The 23,935-nt window shown below is 52.9% G+C and overlaps 3 protein-coding genes across 6 annotated transcripts in view; 2 read left to right on the top strand and 1 right to left on the bottom strand.

Moving 5' to 3' along the window:
• Window positions 1–538: 538 nt before the first annotated feature.
• On the top strand, window positions 539–4,421 carry CHRND (cholinergic receptor nicotinic delta subunit). Its single transcript, XM_057367066.1, has 12 exons — window positions 539–590; window positions 1,260–1,405; window positions 1,635–1,679; window positions 1,770–1,879; window positions 1,992–2,147; window positions 2,360–2,475; window positions 2,723–2,923; window positions 3,252–3,363; window positions 3,470–3,584; window positions 3,740–3,941; window positions 4,034–4,152; window positions 4,239–4,421. The coding sequence occupies exons 1-12, from the start codon at window positions 539–541 to the stop codon at window positions 4,419–4,421; spliced, it is 1,557 nt and encodes a 518-aa protein (XP_057223049.1).
• An 883-nt stretch (window positions 4,422–5,304) lies between these two features.
• Window positions 5,305–9,757, top strand: CHRNG (cholinergic receptor nicotinic gamma subunit). Its single transcript, XM_057367065.1, is given in 14 exon segments — window positions 5,305–5,410; window positions 5,413–5,451; window positions 5,454–5,549; window positions 5,870–6,006; window positions 6,094–6,138; window positions 6,344–6,453; window positions 6,548–6,703; window positions 6,942–7,039; window positions 7,788–7,991; window positions 8,248–8,362; window positions 8,605–8,719; window positions 9,018–9,222; window positions 9,303–9,436; window positions 9,505–9,757. Coding segments are annotated over 14 exon segments (1,728 nt in total). The 3' UTR covers window positions 9,673–9,757.
• Window positions 9,758–13,780: 4,023 nt separating this feature from the next.
• EIF4E2 (eukaryotic translation initiation factor 4E family member 2) overlaps window positions 13,781–23,935 on the bottom strand; it is an 18,271-nt gene continuing 8,116 nt past the window's right edge. For 2 of the 4 annotated variants that reach the window (XR_008965384.1, XR_008965385.1), the window contains 3 exons: window positions 16,731–16,808; window positions 15,113–15,275; window positions 14,193–14,256 (listed from right to left, as the gene is read on the bottom strand). Coding sequence is in view for 2 of the 4 variants with exons in the window: in XM_057367159.1 (XP_057223142.1) it covers window positions 16,763–16,808 (46 nt within the window). In the remaining 2 variants the exon portion in view is untranslated. Of the gene's footprint in view, window positions 14,257–15,112; window positions 15,276–16,730; window positions 16,809–23,935 lie in introns of all 4 variants that reach the window. The other 2 variants (XM_057367159.1, XM_057367160.1) reach the window with 2 other exon arrangements.

Genomic DNA, 23,935 nt, shown 5'->3' with positions numbered 1-23,935 from the left:
CCCCTTTCCCATCCCCCCTGTTCTCTGATGTCCCCAGCCTCGGTTCCTGCTGTCCCCAGCCCCCTCCCCAGGGGTCAGATRCTCCTCCTGCCCATGCAGCACCTACAGCACTGGTGCTCACCCCATCAGGGAGCCACATGAAACCTCCCAATGCAGGGGCYGAGTGTGCCCTGGGTCAGTGGTGGGTGGCAGGGTGGTGACTGGGCATCAGTGCGTACCTTGGGGACCCGCTGTGGGGACACTGCCCCTCCGAGCAGCATCACTGGCACTGCTGAGCAGCGGAAGGGGCGGCTCCATGCTGGGGTGCCCAGGCTCAGGGTGATGGGCTGACATCCGTGGGGCCGGCAGGGCCAGCTGTGCCTGCCCGTCTGCCTTCCCTGCATGGGRCTGCCGGAAGAACGGGGTGGGAGCGGCACCTTCCCCCTCGGCACCTGGCACCGTCCATCTCCCACTGCGTCCGGCAGCCGGACATCCGCTCGGCCAGGCCAGGAGGAGGCAGCCAGGGCCTGGCACGGCGTGAGGGCACCACGGGCAGCGCATGGGGAACCTGCTGCAGCAGCTGGCCCTGCTCGGGGCACTGATGCTGTCGGGTGAGCGGGGTCTGGGGCGTGGGTGCCCTGTTGCTCTGCTGCATGGGGTGCTCGTGGGGTTAGGGGCCCCCTCGATGGGGTTGGTGGGGGATGACTATGGCAGGGTCCAGACTGGGCACCAGGGTCCCCAGGGCTGCATTTTGGGTATTACCTGGCAGAGTCCTTTCACTGCATGTCCCTCGTGCTTCTTTCCTGACTGTGCCACCCAGAGCCGTGTCCCTGCCCGGGCTGTGTGCTGTCAGTGCGGTGTCATTGCATCCGTGTGTCCCTCTAAGTGCCTGTCTGTGCTGAATCTATGACCATGTGTCCCTGCACACGAGTCCACATCCATGAGTCCATGTGTGTTCTGTGTGTGCAGCCACCTGTGTGCACAGTTCCACCATGTCTGTACCAAAGTGACTCATGTCTGTGTCCCTGTCTGTGCTGGGTGTGTATCTGTGTGTCTGTACCCACGTCCTTGTCCCGTGACCGTGTGTGACCATGTGCTCCTGCATGTCTGTCATTCCTGTGTCCATGTCTGTTCTCCTGTGCAGCACAGACATGCGGTGTGCTGGCCTGTTCCTCTCCCCTCTGTTCTTACACCACCCTGCTCTTGCTGAGCATCCCAAAGGGGTGGCACTGGGCCCAGTAATGCTGAGCCCCCTGGTTTTCCTGACCCTACAGCCCCAGGCGGGCTCTGCGTGAACCACGAGGAGCGGCTCATCCATTACCTGTTCGAGGAGAAGGGCTACGACAAAGAGCTGCGCCCTGTGGTCTCCAGCGATGAGGTTGTGGACGTCTACCTGGCCCTCACCCTCTCCAACCTCATCTCACTGGTGAGCCACATTCTGGGGTGCTCCCCCAGCCATGCCTCACCCCCAGGGCTGGCTAGATGGGGGGAGCCCTGAGGCTGCTGTCCCAACCCTGGCTGGTGAAGGTTGGGGGTCCTGGGATGGGGGACACCCTGACATCTCACTGCCCCACATTTGGGGGACACCCTGACATCTCACTGCCTCACATTTGGGGGACACCCTGACATCTCACTGCCCCATGTTGCTGTTGCAGAAAGAGGTGGACGAGACACTCACCACCAACGTATGGCTCGAGCACGTGAGTAGGGGCGGCTGTCACAGTATCAGTTGTGCCACCATGGGGTGGCCCAGTGCACTGAGGGGGTGACCTGGGGATCCTCCCCTCCAGGGCTGGACCGATTACCGCCTGCAGTGGAACAAGTCTGAGTTTGGGGACATCGAGGTGCTCCGCCTGCCGCCAGACATGCTGTGGCTGCCTGAGATAGTCCTGGAGAACAAGTGAGCTGTGCCTCTGTTTCCACTCACAAACTTTTGAATTGTTCCCAGAGCATGCCCAGGGCTCCCCTAGCCCCTTCCCAGCCCTGCCATCACCCTCTCCCTCCTGGCACAGCAATGAYGGGCTCTTCGAGGTCGCCTACTACTGCAACGTTCTCATCTACGACTCAGGCTACGTCTACTGGCTGCCCCCYGCCATCTTCCGCAGCACCTGCCTCATCAACGTTGACTATTTCCCCTTCGACTGGCAGAACTGCTCCCTCAGATTCAGGTGCCAGCTGGCGGGGTCAGGGCAGCAGGGCGGGCATCCCATCCCCACCATGGTGCCTGCTGTTGYCAGCTCCTCTCCTTGCTGTTGGCACGCAGCAAGATGGGGGTCTGCAGGCGACCTGGTGGCCTAAGTCCATCCTGCTGGARGTCAGGGTGGGTTGGTTGGTGGGTGCCCACAGCCCCTCACTGCCTGTCCCCCCAACTGTGGTCCAGGTCGCTGGCATACAGTGCCCTGGAGATCAAGATGCATTTGAAGACAGACACTGACCCAGAAACGGAGAGGTCTTACCCGGTGGAGTGGATCATCATCGACCCCGAAGGCTTCACAGGTAACACTGGTGCTTTCCACCACACCCTGTGGCAGTGGAACACCCTATAAAGGGCAGGGGGGCACTCTGGAGATGGGGCTACCCACCATGGAGAAACACCAGTACCTGGGACTTTGTCACCCTGGCACCCATCCCACCTTGGAATGGTACCCACACCCTGGGAGGGGAGACTGGCGCTAGTGGGGCTGGTGAGGATGCTCATGGCAGGTGTCCCCCATGCCATGTGCTGTCCCCTGTGCCCTGGCAGAGAATGGGGAGTGGGAAATCATCCACCGCCCAGCACGCAAGAACATCCACCCTGACATTCCCCTGGACACCAGCGAGCACCAGGACATCACCTTCTACCTCATCATCAAGCGCAAGCCGCTCTTCTATGTCATCAACATCGTCATACCCTGCATCCTCATCGCCTTCATGGTCATCCTCGTGTTCTACCTGCCTGCTGACAGTGAGTGAGCCCTGTGCCAGGAATGGGAGTCACATCCATGGGACACCCCACACCTGCACCAGGTCCTGGGACATGGCAACACCCCAAAGCCCAGCCTGAGGACATCCTGGAACTGGAATATCCTCATGTGGGACACCGTGACCCCAGCCAGGCATCCTGGCAGAGGTGCACTTGGGCACAGGATGTCCCATGTGGGACCYCAGGGTACTCCTGTAACAGAAAAGCCCTGTGTGGGGCACCCTGGTGACACTGGAAGGGCAACCCCAGCACTAGGAATACTGGCAAAGCTGCTGGGGCAGGGTTTGCTCTGAGCTCATCTGTTCTCCAGGTGGTGAGAAGATGACCCTGGTAATCTCAGTGCTCCTGGCCCAGTCTGTGTTCCTCCTGCTGATCTCCCAGCGCCTGCCTGCCACTTCCCACGCCATCCCCCTCATTGGCAAGTGAGTGCAGTGGGGACATTGTGGAGTCCCTGTAATGCCAGAGGGCAGCTCTGCCTGTGCCCAGCCCCCGTGGCAATGCTGGCTCCAAGACCACACTCCCTACCAGGTATCTGCTTTTCATCATGCTTCTGGTGACGGCCGTGGTGATCATCTCTGTCGTGGTCCTCAACTTCCACTTCCGCACGCCCAGCACCCACGTCATGTCTGACTGGGTCAAAGAGGTGCGTGGGGTGTGGGCTGGTGGGTACCTGGTCACTCTGTGCCCCTTGGAGGGCTTGGGACAGCACAGCCTGGCATTGCATCTGTGCCACATGGCAGAAAGTGGGGACAAGGTGGCAACACACTAAGGGCCATCACAGCCGCTCTTGTGTCCCAGGTGTTCCTGGAGAGCCTGCCCCGGCTGCTGGGCATGACACAGCCGTCCGAGAGCCCTCCGAGCGCCCCGTGCATCCGGCGCTGCAGCTCTGCCGGATACATCGCCAAGGCWGAGGAATATTTCAGCGTCAAGTCCCGCAGCGAGCTCATGTTCGAGAAGCAGTCGGAGCGGCACGGGCTGACCAGCCGTGTCACCCCYGCCCGTGAGCCACAGCCCCTCCATGGGATCATGGGGGAGGGTGGCAGGGATGGGATCTCTCTTTGGAGCCCATCTCACTGTCCCCCTCATCCCCAGGGTTAGCGCCGCTGGGCATGGACTCAGGTGAGGAGCAGCCCTACGAGCACATCAAACCCGTCATTGACGATGCCAACTACATTGTCAAGCACATGAGGGATGAAAACAACTACAATGAGGTGGGGCCATGGGCACGGGAAGGGCACAGGGGGCTCTCTGGGCCTGCTGTGCCCCCACACTGCCGGGCTCCCGGCTCTCTCCCCAGGAGATCGACAACTGGAACCGCGTGGCCCGGACCCTGGACCGCCTGTGCCTCTTCGTCATCACCCCCACGCTGGTGTTGGGCACCCTCTGGATCTTCCTCATGGGCATCTACAACCACCCACCCCCACTGCCCTTTGCTGGAGACCCCTACGACTACCGGGAGGAGAACAAACGCTTCATCTAGGGGGGGAAAGGGGGCCCCCTGTGCCAGCCTCTCCCCCACCTGTCTTGGTTTGGGAAAATAAAGCTGGGTGCTTCTTGCCATGGGGCACTGACCTGGTGGCTGCTCTTGATGTCCCCCACCGGGCACAGTGCCCAGCCTGAGCACTGTGTGTGCTGGGAGGGTGATGCCCACCCAGGGAATGGGTGTTGTTGGGTGTCCTGAGCAGGGTGGACCTCAGCTGTGTCTGGAAGGAGTGATTCTCAGAGGGGATGTGGTAGCAGCCCTGCTACCCCAGTGGGCTGGGAAAGGAGATGGCCCCCCAGCATGRCACCATCCCCACAGAGCCACCGCAGTGGGCAGGGATGCCATCAGTGCCCACATTTCCCCCCTGCCCCCATGATCCCCCAGCCAGACCCACGGTGTCCCCCCAGCACACCCCATCCCCCAGGGCAGGGCTGGGGGCCCACAGAGGCGTTTCCTTCCCTGGCTYGGCAGTGGGATGCCAGGGCTCTGGTTTCAGGGGACACAGCTGACGWCTCCCCACCGGCAGTGGCCCAGGACAGCTGTCACATCCTCCTCACTGAGCCAGGAATTTCACCACACCCCCACACCGCTATCCCCCCCTCCCTGTGATCCCCCTACATAGGGGCTGGAAGGATTTGAACCCCAGGGTGGGGGGATCACTCCCCAGGCTGTTGTGGTGGGATTTGCCTGTCCCTTCCCACCCTGTATTCTGGGGACAGCCACTGCCATGGCAGGGACAGGATGTGCTGTCACAGGGGCACCCCATTTCCATGAACTATGGGCACCTGCATGGTGCTGCATCCGTTGTGGGACACACAGGGAACCCAGGGCACGGGGCTCATTCTGCCCCTTGCCCCAGTTCCAGCCCCTCCAGCACAAAATGCCAGAGGAGCTTCCCAGCAAACGGGCATCAACCCACCGGCAGGGGCAGTGGGTGGTCACCGGTCCCTCCCGGCCCCCATGGCTATTGGGAACAGCTGACACTGGCAGGGACAGCTGTCCTGTCCCAGCGGGCGCCAGGCCCAGAGCAGTCAGCACGGACGGGGGAGCGGAGCCCCAGCTCCAGCCCCTGCAGCACCGCCATGCGTGGCCACGGCCTCCTCCTCATCCTCTGCGCCCTCACAGGTAAGATCTGCACCCCCACCTTGGCACTGGGGGTTTGTGACCCCTGGGAGTGCAGCACCAGGCACTGCCCCACCGGGCTGTCCCTGTGCTGGCAGCCACTGTCCCCGTGTCCACCCGGGTGGGCAGGGTGAGGGCATGGGGGGGACCCTCCCTCTGCTGCGTGCGGGGCTCTGATGGGACTGCCAGGATCATGGAGAAGAGGGCACACACCCTCAGGAACACACGCCTGCGCCTCCCCTCTCAATGTATGAGGTCCTGAGGAAATCAGTGACCCCACTGTCCCCACCCCGGGCTGTCCCTATGGCATGTGCCCTCCGCAGGTGTGAGCTGCAGGAACCAGGAGGAGAAGCTGCTCCAGGACCTCATGTCCAACTACAACCAGCAGCTGCGTCCGGCCCGGGGGGATGAGATCATCGATGTGTCCCTCAAGCTCACCCTCACCAACCTCATCTCCCTGGTGAGAGACCCTCCCAGCTACTCCCATAATTCGTGCGGGGCAGCAGGCAGGGCACTAAAAACATCTCCCTCCTTCCTTCCCTGCCAGAATGAACGGGAGGAGACCCTCACCACCAATGTCTGGATCGAGATGGTGAGACYCCTCCCCTCCAGGCAGGATCACACCCAGCTGTGTTTGCCCATCAGGGTGGCACCCTTGGGGCTGGCACTGTAACCTGCACCCTCTTTTGTGGGCACCCCCAACTGAGCCCATTTTGTGGGCAGGATGGCACAGGCAGCTCACAYTCTCCTTCATCTTGGGGAGCTCCATGACCCCTCTTCCTTTTCTCTCCTCCCAGCAATGGGTGGATTATCGCCTGAGCTGGGACCCCGAGCAATATGACAACATCCAGCTGCTGCGGGTGCCCTCCACCATGGTTTGGCTGCCCGACGTCGTCCTGGAGAACAAGTAGGTGACACGGCAATGAGGACATGTCCCCACATAGGGCTGGCAGCTTCCCCCCAGGCGCAGTTTGGGGCTGAGCCCACTCTTTCCCCCCCAGCATCGACGGGACATTCGAAATCACCCTCTACACCAATGTGCTGGTGTCCCCTGACGGCAGCATCTACTGGCTGCCCCCCGCCATCTACCGCAGCGTCTGCGTCATCCACGTCACCTACTTCCCCTTCGACTGGCAGAACTGCACCATGGTCTTTCAGTGAGCATGGGCACCATGGAAGCTCCTCTCGGGACATGGGGATTAGTGTGGGATGCCCAGTTTTGCCCCTGGGCAGATAAGTGCCACCTACTTGTCCCTGGCCACTTGGCACTGTGGACAAGCCAATCCCCCCAAAGCAGAGCTGGAGGTGGCCAGCATGACCTGCGGCCACAATGGCACCTTTTGCCCATCCAGTCTGCTGCATGCCAGCCTGYGCCACCACCTCGTCCCTCCCCAGGTCCCAGACGTACAGTGCCAACGAAATCAACCTGCTGCTGACCGTGGAGGAAGGCCAGACTGTGGAGTGGATCTCCATCGATCCCGAGGCTTTCACAGGTAACACTGCGGCCACACCCATGGCAAAGGAATGTCCCACGGCAGGGGACATCCAACAGGCCTGCTGCTACACTGGTGKCTGCCAAAAGCAGGGCTGCAGGGACTATTAGCAGCTCCCACCATTACATGGGCACTTAAGTTATTAGTGCAAGCAGGAGTGTGGGAGAGATTTGTTTTTCTAACCCCCCCGGCTCGGGGCTCTCGCTGCCTGGCAGCTGCTCTCGGAGAGCACCGCTCCTGCAAGCTTGATTGATGCTGGGAACGTAGCTGTCATGGCCAAACAATGACGTTTTCCATCACATTTTAATTGCATATTGAAGGAACAAAATGCTTTTCGGGCAGCGAGATTTATTTTTTCATTACCGGCCTGAGTTGCGATCTTGACTGGGAAAAAATCTATCGCTCTCTCGGAGAGCAGGGGAGAGCAGTGCGCTGTCACCTGGTGTCATGCTTGGCTTCCCTCTGTGGCACTGGGGAGATGGGGGGATCGATCCCAGCCCCACAGCTGTAGCCCAGGGAGCCCCCAAGGGGCTCAAGGTGCCCCATATGTGCCCAGCTGGCCCATCTAACTGCTTTTTGGGGTATTTTGCCCAGGTAGCAGGGCACGTTCCACAGTGTTCATCTCCCTCACAAGAGGCTCTAGCACTGGGTGCAGCCTGGGTGCCCTGTGGGGCCCATGCCAATGACCAGTCCTCCCCTTGTCCCCCTCCCTGGACTGAGGGATGGTACTCACGTGGCACCATTGCAGAGAATGGTGAATGGGCCATCAAGCACCGCCCCGCCCGCAAGATCATCAACTCAGAGCGCTTCACCCCAGATGACATCCAGTACCAGCAGGTCATCTTCTACCTCATCATCCAGCGCAAGCCGCTCTTCTACGTCATCAACATCATCGTGCCCTGTGTCCTCATCTCTGCCATGGCCGTRCTCGTCTACTTCCTGCCCGCCAAAGGTACGCTGAGGCTGTGCCCACTGTGTGAATGGGGACGTGCCAGGGGACAGCAGCACTCCAGGAAGGGCTCCTCATCCCCTCTGTACCTGAGGACCATCAGAGTCAGTTCTCACCTGCCCCTGTGATAGTTGGATGGGGGAGTGTGTAAATTTCCAGGTATCCCATAGTTAAAGCCTCAAAGCAGGACTTGTCTAATTCAGCTTTCAGGTGGGGTTTTTTGCCAGTGCCAAACTCTGCCTTTCCCCCTCCTTGGCAGCGGGTGGGCAGAAATGCACCGTCTCCATCAATGTTCTCCTGGCCCAGACTGTCTTCCTCTTTCTGATTGCCCAGAAAGTGCCTGAGACCTCCCAGGCTGTGCCTCTGATCGGGAAGTAAGTGACACTTGGGGACAGGGGTGCCAGCCCTGTTGTCACACTGTGTCAGCAGGGTGCCCAGGTGCTCTGCAGCCCAGGGACAGGCACTGGCACAGAAGCGGGGCTGACACAGGGCTACCACTTGCCCACGTTTCACTGCCAGTCATCAGCTTCCAGCCCAGGAGCACACTGAGATGGACCTTGCATGACTGTAGCTTGTGACCCAGCAGTCCCACTGAGGCTCTGTGCCCCCTCCCCAGATACCTGACCTTCCTCATGGTGGTGACAGTGGTGATCGTGGTGAATGCTGTCATCGTCCTCAACGTCTCCCTGAGAACGCCCAACACTCACTCCATGTCCCAGAGAGTGCGCCAGGTACCTGCCATCATCCCCTACCCTTTATACARGGGGAATGGGTTGGGTGTTTGGGGATCAAGGCCATGTCCCTTGCAGAGCTGGGTGGCATGCATGCCTTCATCTGGCATGAATGGACGGTCCTCAGATGTCCCCGATGACCACACTGTGCCACCAAGCCGCTCCCAGCACCGGGGAGCAGCAGGTGCCAGCATCCCACACACTGTGCTCCAGGCAATGCCAGGGAAACCGGTCACACACATTGGGTGCGCTTGGAGGAGTGAGGGGGACAGATCCCCACAGGTGACACTGTGCCCAGGTGTTCCTGTACCTCCTGCCCCGTTACCTGGGCATGGCTGTGCCAGAGGAGACGCCAGGGCCACCACAAGCCATCCGCAGACGCAGCTCCCTGGGGCTCATGGTGAAAGCCGATGAGTACATGCTCTGGAAAGCCCGGACAGAGCTGCTCTTTGAGAAGCAGAAGGAAAGGGATGGGCTGATGAAAACYGTGCTGGAGAAGATTGGTGAGTGCCCCCAGGGGGATTGGCACCTGCTTGTGAAGYTGGGCTTTGTGGCAGGTGGCTGAGAGCTCTGCTGCCCACAGGACGTGGTCTGGAGAGTGGCAGTGCCCAGGATTTCTGCCAGAGCCTGGAGGAGGCAGGTCCTGAGATCCGCGCCTGCGTGGACGCCTGCAACTACATCGCCAACGCCACACGGGAGCAGAACGACTTCAGCAGCGTGAGTTGGGGCTGGRGGAGGGGGATCTGCATGGGGGGCAGCCCTCACCCTTCTTGTGCCTCCGGCAGGAGAGCGAAGAATGGATCATGGTGGGACAGGTGATCGACCGTGTCTGCTTCTTCATCATGGCCTCTCTCTTCGTGTGYGGCACCGTCGGCATCTTCCTCATGGCTCACTTCAACCAGGCACCTGCCCTGCCCTTCCCCGGGGAYCCCAAGCAGTATCTGCCACAGTGATGCCACAGGTGCTCACCAGCCCAGAGGTGGAGATGGGGGAAAAGGGAACGTGGGGTGCTCACACTGTGCTGAACGTGGAAATAAAGCCTGCAACAGTCTTGCAAGCCTGCATGGCATCTCTACTCAATGTCCATCAGCCTCGGAGAGGCTGAATGTGCCCCCTGTGCAGGCTGGCCACACACCTCTGAGCTGCAGAGTCCAGTGAGATGAGACAGGGGGGGATGAAGCAGAGTCAGACATCTAATGGGCCATGCTGACAGCAAGAGTCACATTACCCCTCTGCAAATTTACAAATGCAAGTCCAGGACAAATGGGTACACTGGCATTCCTTGTTGTGGYAATGGGGTAGGAATCACAGCTACAGTCGCCCATTCTGGGGCAACAATGAAGCCATGGATGAGATTAGTGGCAGTGAATTCCTCCCTTCATTTATGCCTTGMCTGTGGCTCTTGGGGACAGCTAAATTGCTGTCCTTGATCCCCAGCAAGCAGCTTGAGGTGGAAGGACTCTGGGCCACCAGGCACCCAAACCCCTCAAGGATGTGTGCCCTGTGGCATCCATCCTGCTGGGAGCATCAGCACAACTCCCTCCCCCACCAGCCTTCCTTGCCCTGTGGGATCATCTCTRTCAAGCACAGCCCCTTCCCCCCATCCCAGCAACGCTGCATCCCCCTGTGCCCCTCAGTGACCTCTGGGGCCYCCTGGCTTTGTCCCTGCTGGCAGGGGAGATGAGAGGAGTCAGCCTGGAGCGGTGGCAAGCAGCATCTGCTCCTCTGAGATCCAGCTCGTGCCACCTGCGCCTGGCTCCAGGACAGGGATCAGCCTCGCAGCCCCAGCACCGGCGGCCTCTGCTGCTGCTGGGACAAAACCAGTTGATCACTGCCCACAACTGCCCCCAGCAYCGCCTGCAAGAGGTGAGGGCACTGTGGGCATGGAGGAAAACACACAGCAGCTGAGACATTGCTTCCTGGATGTCTGCAGCCTGGTCACGGCCCAGAACCACCCAGGGCTGTGCCAGCCGGCCCTTGCTCTCTGCAAGGTGGCTTTTCCTGCCCTGTCCCTGTGAGCTACACAGTGCCTACAGCACCAACACTGGGTGAATCCGGAGCTCCTTGAAAGAGGTGGGGATGGTGCTCACCAGTGCAGGCAGGGGTGCTTAGAGGACCTTGGCTGGGTCCTGCCCCCTGCATGGGTCACCTCCCATGGCCAKGACCCAGGTGAGGTGACCAGGTTCTGGGGCACTGTACTCCTGGACAGTCTTGCTGGTACGTCATGGCACTGCACAGGACTCCTRTCCTGCCACAGCAATGTCCTCTCAGTGGCTGAAGGGACAGACCCTCCTGGCCCAATGTCCCCAGCCCTGTGAGAGGCAGAAGCTGACACAAGCGGCCCAAACCAGAGCACACAGGATCTCTGTCCCCAAGAAGATGCATAATTAATGAGCTCTAGTCTGTCTTTGCCTGGCCATTTCCCATTGATTACTGGCTCCTTATTGCACTGCTGCCAGTCTAGAGAGCCTGGCACTGTCACCTTCATCTTACCACTCCAAGGATGCTGTTTCTTCCAGGGAGCTCAGGCTCCAGCACGACCATGCAGAACAAGTGGAAAGGGATGAGCTCTTCCAGCATGCCAGGAGCACATGACCTAGACCACATTATCCACTATCTCCAAGCAGTGGTTTTACCAGCCCTCAGGAGATTTCTGTGGTTTATCATTCCAGAGACAAGAACAAAACCAAAAGCACTAGCTGGGATGTCACAGGTCTTGGGCAGCAGTTGTGCCTTGCAGGATCTGGTGGGGGAAGACCTTGCAGGGCTGGGGGAGTGCAGTGAGAGAGGAAAAGCCTCCCCAGCCCAGTATAAGCCTTGTGATACTCCATTACACTCCATCAAGATGCACTAAGGCAAGGCAACATTATCCTCCAACTGCTCTCCTCCAAAACTGGGGACTCAGTTTTCTCTGTGAGCCATGAGCCTCTACTTGACCAGCTGTAGCCAGAGACACCCAGGGCCCATGAGCCCAACACAGTGCAGCATTCTTGGGAAAGAATAGCCCAAGGGAATGCTCATTTTGGGCTCCAGGGCTCAAAGCTCTTCCAGTTTCCCCAAAGGCCACTTTGCAGGGATTTAAAGAAGAGTGTGCAAAGCCTTCAGGATAAGGAAAGCAGGGAAGGGATTGACTCACCACAGATTTGGAGCTCCTATGGCTAGAGGCTTCCTTCCCGAATGAAGAGGATCTGAAACCTTTGTCTAGAGCATGACAGAAGCTCCTTCCTTTCCCAAACAACCTCATGCCTGTATTTCACCATTCTCATTAGCAGGACACAGCAGACCACAAACCAAAAGTCCAGCTCAAAAACCAGTCTGGCTCCATCCCTCTCCAGGCCGTAGAAGGCACACCTGATKCTTGGCACTGATCAAACACTGCTTTTCTCCTGGCCTCAGGAAAAACAGCCTTAAAGAGGACAAACTCCACACCCAGGCAGCTTGCTCACTTAAAGACTGAGCAAGAGGAACCACTGCTGAGTTCCTCTGAATCTCAACCACRGTGGCCGTGGGAGGAGAGGAACAGCCTCCCCGGGAAGGGCTCTTCCACAGCTCRCTTGCAAAGTGAGGGGGAGCACAGCAGGACCGCAGCATTTTCAGATTTAATAGCAAGCCTCCACTCATCAGCATCAGCTTAGACAAGGGGCATCAGAAGYGAGAAGTGGGCGAGTACACGAAATAACAGAGGTGGACATGACGCGCAGCTGGACACAACAACAGGACTAAAGCTCYAAGTGATGTCATCTGCAAAAAGCTAAATACGCTGTGAATAAAAGGAGCCTGCAGCTAATATTTCAGCCCTGCCTTGCAAGGCTATTTTTGCTTAGATTGCCAGAATGTAATTACAACTAAATCCCCCCTAACAAATACTGGAGAGCAGCAGGGGAGAGTTGTATTTAAAATGAATCTTAAGTAGCAGCTGTAGTAGTACCTGCTCGCAGCAGGGAAAACAAACCGTGCCTGGAAAAGTGCATTTGGTTGAGAGCTGGTGACAGACAAGTGACAAAAGCAGGAACAGGACCACGGGTCYCAAGAAACACAGAGAGGAATGCCACTACAGCTTGGGGAACAGCTCTGCTTCCTGCCCAGCCAGGTCTAACTGCCTGACCATGGGGAGCACTCAGTCATTGCTGTCAGTGCACCAAATGTCTCTAGAGACAACTTAGGACTGACACYTTCAACACAGAAAACAAACCCTTCAGAMTGARTATTTTAAACTATTTTCTCTGGCAGTCCTGGCTGCCAGAGAATCTACACTTGAATAGTATGACAAGGAATTTGCAATTGGAGTCTGAARGTCTGGAAGGCTGAAGGTCTCCCAKTCCCCAAGGCTGGTAATTGTTCTGGACATGGGCTGCTGGTTCTGTGGTCACGAGCAAATTGGCCCAAACAGCCCCTTCTCCTGGGGGACTGCATAGACCACGTGGGGCAGGAGATGTGCCCCATGCTGGCCACAGCCTCCCCTCCTGGGCCTGAGGCAAAGGCTCTATTAAAAACGAAAGGCAATTGTGTGATTCCCCAAGGAAAAGGAGAAAAGGCTGGAGCTGTTAATGAGTACAATTAGTGTTGTAGTCAAGCAGAATCAGAGGAAATAATTAGCTCCTATTGTTTCCGTGGCATCCAAATTGCAGCCATGCTGGCTTTCCAGGCAACAACCCATCATTCCAGGCTCACCCCTGAGGATGGGGGTCACTCCCAGCCCCTCTTCTGGTCACAGCTGTCACGCAGCCATGAGTAGCAGGCTGGGCCATCAGTCTCTTCTGCTACACCCACTGGGGGCCCAGTTCCCCAGGTGGCCAGAGACTTGCAAACCCCAGGGCACACCAGAAGCAGGCTTGGCCCTGCATTCAGCCAGTGCTGCTGGCTCTCCACAGACAGAGTGAGGTTAACTGACACCAAACATCTCTTTGTCCTGGCTTAAGCGAAGCTCACATCCTTCTCCCCAACGAACAGGGGTGGGTGCAAGGCACGGCTAACCTGGGAGTGTGAAGAGGCAAAGACAAAGCAAGCAGCCTAGAGAAACAYCATCCCACCAAATTTCAGACAGACAAAAATAAGAGAGACTGAAAGAAACAAAGAGACCCAATAATTTATTGGCAGAACTGAAAGGGGGCATTTGAAAACCACAGGGCTGACTCTCAACTGGGATGCTCCTCCCAGCTGCAGAGAGATTTATAATACTGGTATCCCTCAGCAAAAGGCTCTGATGTTGAGGCAGAATCCCAGAGATCCTGCATGCCATGTAGAGAAAGAGAGGAAAGTGCTGCAAGATGTGGCCCCAAGGGCCCGCCGCTAATTGAAAGGCTGCCTCCCGCCCCACTGCTAAAAAAAAGTTTGTGTAAGACAAAATCGGCCTCTATTGTCACCGCTGCTGGAGGGCTTCAGATGGATCCTTCCCCCAGGGAGGAGTGCGAGAGTGGCCCATGAGTCCCTTCAGAGGTCGGAGGGCACTCCCAGTGCTTTCAACACGGAGAGAGGAGCTTAGTGCCAACTCTTGTTCTCACAATGTGATTTTTGTGTTTCGAAAGCTTGAATTATCCCTGGAAAACAGAGGGAAGAAAAACAGTGGTTGAAGATGTGCATTTCTTCAGATCACAGCACCTCCCCATTCTCCCCACCACAGCTACAGTGTTGCCATCCCAGTACATCATTCAGAATCAATTCTAATTAAACCTCCTATGCAGATCTGCTTCCTAACTACAGACTTCTCACATAARTCAGCTGTCACTCCACAACTCTTGGAACAGAGGGAGATCCTGGCTCATCTCCATTCAATGAGAAGAAAAGATTGTCATCTCCTGTGAGCAAAGCACATGATAGAATGTGGAAACCTCCCTGATGGATTCTGGTGTTTAAACAACTTGCAAGGTCTCTTCCTCACCAAACATTTATCTCGGGGATTCTGATTGAAGTATAAATATACCATCAGACCAACCTCCCCCTGCCTCTTTTCCTTGTATTTAGTCATACTGTCAACAAGTTTAGCTCTCTGATCTCTCCTACCTTACAAGAATATCTAATCTGAAAAGGATGTTTCTCTCAAGTTTAAAAAGAAGGGTTTCTTCAGCAGCTTCTACTCACTTGAGTACAAACATGAGCCTCAGGGGCTACTGACCAAGAGAGAAGTGCTGGTCTACAACCTCCTTGTGTACAGTCTCATGGCATTGCAGCAATTGAAGATGGGGCAGGTTACAAAAAATCTGWTATTGCTTACTGCCAGCCTGTGAGCAGCAGCAACAGGCAAAGCATATTTCCACATTAATAAAGAGGTGGTGTGTTGGAAACAARTGAGATTACAATTACTTTAAGAAGACAGATTTGGCAGCTCTTCCCATAAACAGGGTCAGGGGTGTAAGTTGCCCAAGCCAAAACATCTAGGGATACCCCAGGACATACCACACCAAATGGTTGAAGAGCAAAGGCAGCAACTTCAGCAGCAAGGTGCTGTGCAGGACTGAAATTCCACTCAAACCCTTGAGCTATCATTGAGTGCTGCCAGGAGCTGCATGGCAGCTGTACCAGCACAGACTGGAACACCTCCAGGAGGTGGGCTGGAGAACTGGAAGAGCAGAAGGAAGTAAAAACCACTTTTTAGAGTTAAAAAAGTTACTCTTCTATGACATGACAGCAAAAACCATGCTGGAAGCCATCTACAGAAGACTGGGGTTCACCTTTGCACTTGCCAGCAGAACAGGGCTGCCATATGGGAATGTGATTMAGGATTCATTAACTGCATTTTGGTTAATTTGCAACAATGGTTTGGCTTTCTATCCCATGCTGGACTTTCACCCATGCCATCTACCTCAGGAGGACAGCAGACTTTAGCTACCTCTTTCCTATACAGATTTCCACATCTTCCCTCCTTTTGAATTTACTTGGGTGTGCTCATCCCTGCTCTTCCTGCTCAGCACAGGCCAGCCAGTACAGCTGAGAGCTAAATGAACTCTGGCACTGTTTTCCTATACCCTTGGCACGTTTGCTGCCTTCAGAGCCTGGTATGTARTGAAGTAAGCACATTTCCTCTTCCGGAAGGACACGTGAATGTCATCTAACAATAACAACACTACCCAGTGCCTGTGTAATATTTTGTAACCACTGATCCTCACAAAAAGCCAAACCTGTGAGGAGAGAGAGATASTATTTTCACCCATGACTTGAGAGCAAGGCTCACCCAGTGCTGTTGAGGGAGGTTTTGGGATCCCTGGCAGCTCCTCGGAGCTGAGCTGTGTTGGAGCAGCTAYATTTCACTGCCCAGCTGTGGGAACTGGGCAACGTAAATGCTTCCTTCCAGTGGATTTCTCTGCTCTGCCACTCAGCAATGCAGTGATCCCACTTGGCTACAACCAACTCTCATGGCCAGGCCTCTTGCTGGCCCTCTTTAAGGGCCTGCTATCAGAGAAGTGGGCACTGGGATGAAAAACAATCTGAGCTGTGAGGCTCCCAGTAGCCCTGGGCTCACCTTGGCTATTTTCTCTGCACATCTTGGCTACCACTACCAGCAGTAGTGGTGGTCATCTCATTAGACACMATGTTCTTATTTCTACCTGCAGTAGTTATTGGTGCCCTTCTTCAACAAGTTTTAATTGACCAACTAATATATTCTGCTTCAGCCCACTGTTAAAGAGATGTCAGGCCCCAGGTGCCTCTCAGTGTCCATCACCTGGGTGTGCTTAGGATTCATTTAMCACTCCATACCTGCTTACAGTCAATCCTAGGCAACACACCCATGCTGAAGACATACCTCTCAGCCTCCTGGGAGCAAGTCTGGGATACAAGTGCCTCACACAGAGGAAGGACACATTACCAAAATAGTACACAGCACCTCAACAGAAAATGCTGGTGTCCGGTCAAAAAAAATTTTTTTTAAATAATTTTGACCTTTGGAAAAGAATAAATGGCAGAATGGGCCCACCATCAGGCCCGTAAGGCAAGAGGACATGCCAGCCCATGGGAAGAAGGTTGGAAGCTGAGAGGTATGCCATGAAGTCACATAGGAAGAAAGATGAGGCCCTACCCTGGGTGTGACAGAGGGGGGGGAGCGTTCGATCAGCGGCCACTGCTGTTCACCAGGCCATGAAACTCCTCCCAGGCCCTGGCAAGCCAGAGGAAAAAAAAAAAAAAAAAGAAAAAACAAAAAATAGTACTTCAGATCAAAGGCTTCTTAACTTTTAACGAGAGCAGAAACATTCAATGGTATTTGAAAGGCACTTGTCTTCAGAGAGCAAGGCAATATTCTCTGATAGCCCTAGTGGATAGAAGCATCCTTAAAATCCAGCCAAACATCTGACAGCACAAGGCAGCTTTAGCGTTCTGCACAGACATGAAGCATTCCCACTGGCTGCTGGTGATAAAGCCATATTAATATCCAGAGACAGGTATGACCTTCCTAGTCACAAATGGAATATCCATTYCCTATTGCTAATAAAATAGCCCATGTTACACATGTTTTCTGGAGGATTATCACATTCCTTGGCTGGTTAAACTCAGCCAGCTACTGGCCTCATGCTTCACCACATACTGCATACACAGGTAATCCCCCCAAAAGGGGCTTCTTCTAATGACACACAGCTTAGTTCTTAAGCAATTCTTCGATCAGGCAGCAGAATCCAATTGCTATTAGGAAGTCTCATTTCCTATTGTACACCTGCATTGTTAATGATGACCCAGGAAATACATCACAGCTATTTGAAATAAATATGTTTTTAGATAAGTTAGAGGGACTGGCCTAACGCTGCATTCCCTGGTGGAGAACGTTACTGATGGATGAAGGCAGCAGACTGAAAAATTGCTGTCGGTTTTACAAAGGCAGCATACTGAAAACCCTCTCAGGGAAAAGATGCTGAGGTTAATATGAGCATGACTATTATCTTCTGGGATCAGAGACACCAAAGCACCTCATAGTTCTCCATGCCCAGCAAAATAGTACTGGTGCCTATAGCACACGCCAAGCCATTTACTCAAGCCACAGAGTCCCACAGAGCTGGAGGGAACCCAGGTCAATCATAAAATCAGATCACCCTCTAGATTTTTTTGCTGGTACTTCTCAGCTATCTCACATTTTGTTTTGTGCATTGCCTCATCAGGCCACTACAACACAACAGGAGAGTCCAGAAATGGAAACCCTGTGTTAGTCAGCAYCTGTGCCAAAACCAGACCACCAACCTGGCTCTTACCTGAGCCTCAGAGCAAAGTTCCCAATCAGCATTTGCAAAAGCAGCTCAGGTCTCACAAGCTCTTTCCCACCAAGTCATAGCCCAAATAAACACAGAGACCTCAGGGTTCAACAGTTTCTCTCCAGAAGAAAGTTAGGGAGAAGAGAAACTCCGAATCTGAAGTCCTCTTAGTTGTTGGTAAGCTTTGCACATCTCCAGACTTGTCAAAACGTCTCCACCTTCATGTCTTCCCTCCAACCTCCCTTGTATTTCTATCACATTCCCATCACCCACAATCACATCTCTTTCTTCTCCCATAGCTGTCCCAAACTTGTAACTTCTCAGCAGGAGGAACACAAGGGCAGATTATTTGTCWACATAATCGATAATTTATTACCCCTTTCAAACTAAGGAGTTCCTTGTTCCAACATCCCAATAACATCATGCACACAGTCCTTCATCTCTGTCCTCACAGACAGAGAAAAAGAGCTCTYCCAGCCAAGAATTTTTAATTCAAGACCCTCATACATATTATAGTACTAATGACTCCAACTATCTGCTGACTTGACTGAAAAAATCCACCAGGATGTGTCTGCCCTAATGTACCTAAACTATGCTAGGAGAGCAAACTGCTCTCATTCCATACTGAACAAGGCTGCCAGTTAATTTCATCTGGCAGAATCTTTACGACCTGTGACATGCCAAAGGCACAGTGCCAGAGAGTCTAAGAGGTTATTTTTATGTATAGACATTTTTAGTACCTTATTGCCATACTGTCTGCACAGCAATCAGATACTCAGTGAATTGATCCCCAACACTTAGATTATTCCCATTGAACAGATGGGAAATGGAAACATTAGCAGGCTAAATAAAGCCAGCCAGAGTTGTTGTTCCACACTCATTCCTGACCCACAACTGTTGAAACTTCCCACCTTTTTCCCCACTGCCCAGGGTCAGGACCCAGACAGGGCTACCTTTAGCTCCAGCAAGCAAGCTGGAGGGGAAAAAAAAAGAGAAAAGAAGCCACTATCTCCCCAAAAAGGGGAAAAAAAAGAAAAAAAAAGGAAAAAAAAAGAGGAAGACCCCAGAAAAAAGAGGAAGGACAGTCATAGCTGCTTCCCAAATCATCATTGTGCAAGCAGCACAGTGTTTCTGCAAACACCCTCAATTAAGTCCTAGCAGTTTGSCTTCAGTATTTCCCTGTGCAGCATCTCCTTCCCCAGCTAAGAAAGGATTCAGAGAGCTCAGAGTACACTTATGGCACCTTATAAAGGGCACCAAGGTCTGTCTCTTCCACCAGCCCATGTGGAACCTCCCAGCACWGTGACCACTCACTACACTCTGCAGATGTCCAGAGCAGCACAGCCKCTTTCTGGGTGCTCCTTCTAGGATTTGTTCACAGCCAGACAAGACCATTGTGACTATCAGCTCAGGAGAAAAAAAAAATCTAGGACAGTCTTCTAGCCTGAAATAATTCTTTCACCTATCTGGCAGTATCTGTAGCAAAGGCAATATAACACAACTAAATAAACACAACTAAGATGACCTCCTTGAAAAGAAGCATGAAATAAATATGTTATAGACCCTTTTTTGGTAAGAGACAGGCCACCAAAATAAGGAAGCCCTTCATGAGGTCATGGATACTTCTGATTAAAGCATATTATGATGTTGGAGAATTAATCAATTAATCCATCAACTGAAAGCCTAGGTTGGTGCAAGTGCTCTTAGCCTTGCAGCACCTCCAAACATTAGTGGAACTGGAGAATGGAGTGATAAATGAATTAAGCCAGCCTTGCAGAGACTCAGGAGGACAGCAGTCAGATCTGGAACCATGCTGCTCTCCTCTAGATTTTATTCCTGTTTTCAGTCTTGAATGGATGAGGGTGAAACAATGCAGCTCTAGAGCTGGCAAGACCCAAGGCAACCTGCCTTCCCCTGACAGGCATCAGWTAATGTGTAAGGGTTTTATCTGCAAACCATCTCTCTTTAGGCAAGGTTAACCCTACCCACTCTATTTCAGACACAGTCAAAGGCACAGGTGACACAAGTAGAACAGCAGCACTGAAAACCAGGGCTACAAAACCACAACCATTATAAATCAGCTGAACTCTGCTGTGACAAGGGAGACCTCACAAGCATTCTATCACAAGCTTAGTGTCTCACAAACACTCTCTTCTTGCCCAACACCTGCCARTTCCACTGGGATTTCTCTTCCTAATTTCTCACTTTTTTGCCATTCCTCTCTTTTTGTCCTGAGGATCTCATTCCTGCAGTCTTCTTACAGTGCATGCCCTTATTCTCTCCACTGGATRTTCTCGTTTCCTACCTACAATATAGTCTGAGGCCATTTCCTCCAACTGCCTGCAGTGAAATGAAYCCAGTGCCAGCTCTATTAACATCAACTATTCTTCTCATTTACTCGAGCCATCCCATTAGTTATCAGTGGTGACTTTGAAAGGAAAGGATAGTTTTATACCCTGCTCAGCTCTCACTGCAGCAGGCACTTACGAATAAGCGAAGCTTTGTTTTCAAAAAAAGCAGCCTTGCTTTCGAGCTGACAGAAYGATCCATAATGTCACAGGTCACACAGCAACCAAAACATTTCCACACCAGCCCACTCAGTGGCAACCYGCTGATGGCCACTGCTCTGGTCCCTCCTGGCACAGGAAGCAGTGTTGCTGAATTTGCCTGGGATTTCTGGATGGTACTGTGGGTGACAGCTCTCAACAAAGGAGATGGTCACTGACCACACAGTTATCAGTGCGGAAAAGAAAGGCWGATAAGGCCAAGCAGGGCAAAAGTTCTTGACAAGTCAGTCAAGAACTCTATGCTGCAATGCTCAAAAGTCAAACATGAAAGTGATCACTCCCCCTCCACCCTTCTCCCAACGGCAGTCCACTCACTACTGATACCTGAACATTTTCAGTGCCTTCTCTGAGACATGGCCAGGCTGTGGTTGACAACGGTCTGCTTTCAAAAAAGCACAGCGCACCTCCTAYGGCAGCAAAAGAGCTTGAGTTTTTTCCTTTAATTCCAAGCCACAGGAAGTACCACTGTCCATAACCCACTGTCACTTCTGGACCATGTCACCTCCAAGGCTAACAAAGCTGATGAACTGAACCTATTAAGTGGTTCACTGCATCCGAGTGCACTTCTCTCTGTGCACCTCTGAGGGAACAAAGAGAAGCAATTTCTCTCCAACTACTGAAACAAGATAGCCCCCAAAATGTCACATATGTTCTCTTCAGGTGCTCAACGCTGTAATGTCTAAGGCATTATAAATCCCCTGGAATTAAGCAGAGTCCGATTGTTCTAGCTCTCCTAGCAAGATTGGAAATTCATACAGACTTGGCTGGCCCTTCTATTCCCTGGGATTTAGGCAGCTTGTCAATATCRCAAGCAAGAGAAAGGACAAACACAAGAAAATGGCAATGAAAGATCTGCTTATCTAGCTAAATGCACAAGCCCCACTACTGAGAGCAGGAAGGACAGAATGCAGAACAGCTCCCTGGAATAGCTGTGACGCAACAGGTACTTTTCAGATGCAGCTTGGCAGAATCACCAGTTTCTGAAACAAAGGGGGCTGCAGCCTCAGTGACAACTCATGAAAAATGGTGTCCAGAAATGATTTAATATGAAATGCATCATCACAAAAGCAATATATATAAAACCTGAAACACAGGGTTCAGGTTCCACAGTGAGAGGTATGCTAGCAATTTATACAGAAGCGTTCATTTACAGTGTGTCAAAAGCTAATCCAGGTCAATTCACTACCTAAAAGTCAAGGTTTTGAGAAACGCCTGTTCTTTTCTYGCTAAGCATGCTCCCTTCCCTGAAGCACAATCAATGCCAATCAAACCCCGCACATGAGCAGAGCTCTAGTGGAGAGATGCAGCCCATACAAATGAAAAATGCCATGAGCCCCCCTCGAAAGGCAGCCCTGACAAAGCCTAGAGCACAGCTCTTCCATTAGAGCTTTTCATGAAACACAGCCAGAGTGTGAATATAGAGTGCTGGCTAGAAAGCCCTCCCGAGTCATAAATCACATGGTACATGTGCAGCATAAGTGGAGCTTATTCATGACGGACAGTATTTCAACAGGATTTGATAGATGGGCGAGGAAAAGGAGCCAGACTTTATGGAGGTTAGAACTAGTTACACAAGAGATTCTTCATTAGTGAGAGAACCTTAATGATATGAARCAAAGCCAAGCAGAGTCAGACTGAAAGCTGGGGCTGTCCTGCTCTTCTCTGTCACAAAGCAGCCACCRTCACCTCTCTGCAGCTGCTGCCCCTTGCTGCCTGCTGGTACCAGGCAAAAGAGGCACAAGAGATTGGTCTGTGCATCACTACACAGAAGCTCCACTCACGGTAGTTCTGCTCTGAATTTACACCAGTGCCATTGGAAGGAGATGCTGGAGAGCACTGCAATCAGACTGCTGCAGCTCAAGCGAGGCAATGGGAAAAAAAGGGGCTTTCATGATGCCTTACATGGCAGAAGGTTAATTGCTTAGACCTACCTGACTGGGACATCATCAAAACAATTCCTGACTAACCCTCCTAGGCACAGAAGAATGAGTGGGAGACAAGCCAGTTGGCCTCCATTTAAGAATTGCTCCCAGCTGCAATCTGAGCTGCTAAACTTGATACCTCCAACACCTGTTATTCTCAGACAAGCTCATTTTGCACCACACGTCAGCAGCACAAAATGCAACTTGGATGCTGTGCAGGAAGAGAGGGCAGCAAGCACAGAATGTTACAYTGGTGTAAGGAAATGATGCCACACTACTGGATCCACCATCACTCAAGGCTTTGCACCTGCCAGAGCCAGAACAATCACGGCTATAGCGGCATTCTCTGTGCTAGGAAGTGCTGGTGGYGAGAGCTCAAAAGGGAAAGGCCACATCATTCCCATTTTTTTTCACTAGCTACATGAACCACCACCACAGCTTAGGACAGCTGGCTCCATACACAGCTTTTCCTACAGAGACCGAGACAAGTCAAACACCTCCCTCCTCTCACCACAAAGCCGCATCACCCACAGTCTGCAGTCTGCTGCTGCTGAACAAGAGTAAAATACTCTGTTGTGTGTCCACTTTGCTATTTCCCAACATGGACAGAGAGTCCATAGTGCCCTCTCCTGGCAAAAAGTGCACGAGAAATGTTACTGGCAAAATCATGGAAAAAATCATCTCCTTCCTTCCTCTTTCCCACRCACACAGGAGGGAGGGCTGCCTGGAACACTAGACACTGAAAGGCAGTTTCAGCGATATCTCTGTATAATTACTAATGACCCACACTCAAAATTGGAAGCCAGCTGCCTGCTAGAACCAGGATTGATCCCATCAAACTGTCTGACAGCAGACTGAYGACAGGGTGATTACGTGGAAAGAACAAGCCAACGGGTTGAAAGAAAGTCATACTTGCACCCTCATTACAGGAGATTAGAAAGCTCAATGCCCTATCAGTGTCTTATTCATTTGTTTCACTTTCTGCACACACCTTTTCAAGTATTAATTTAACCAATATGACCTAATCAGTGTATCGGTTTATAATACACTTAAGAAAAAAAGAAAAACAACATATTACTCACCTCTAACTAATACCTATATACGCAATTTTTCGTCACTTTGTGGGAAATAAAAGTCACCCTGAATGGCCTGATATGGTAAGCTATAATACATTTATTTAAAAATACAGCTGTCCTCTCTGTGTACCATGATCTTCTAGTCTTGTTAAAGAGCCTCTGTCACCAGGGCCTGGAAGACTTAATATACGACGTTTATTATGATTAGAAATCATTTGTACAGCACTGTAAATTCACACAGCACTTTCCCAAGACCATTTATAAGTCTAATGGCACTATAAATCCCCGTTAGCTTCCGCACTTTATTCCCCAGAATCTCTATTTATTCAAATGATTCGTGTCCCCCTCCCCACCACCCCCCTGCAATCTTGTCTTTGAATACATCAAGCCATAGTCCCACCCTGGGCTGCCCATCACCCAAGGGACAAGCTGGGTGGATTGTTAAAATAGCTCTGGATAACACACTTTTAAAAAAACAAAA

The sequence above is a fragment of the Malurus melanocephalus genome, unplaced genomic scaffold (genome assembly GCF_030028575.1).
Source record: "Malurus melanocephalus ecotype Western Australia unplaced genomic scaffold, MMel_1.1 scaffold_75, whole genome shotgun sequence".
Taxonomy (NCBI): domain Eukaryota; kingdom Metazoa; phylum Chordata; class Aves; order Passeriformes; family Maluridae; genus Malurus; species Malurus melanocephalus.
Note: the sequence above shows the minus strand (reverse complement) of the source record. Positions and strands in the feature narration are given on the sequence as shown.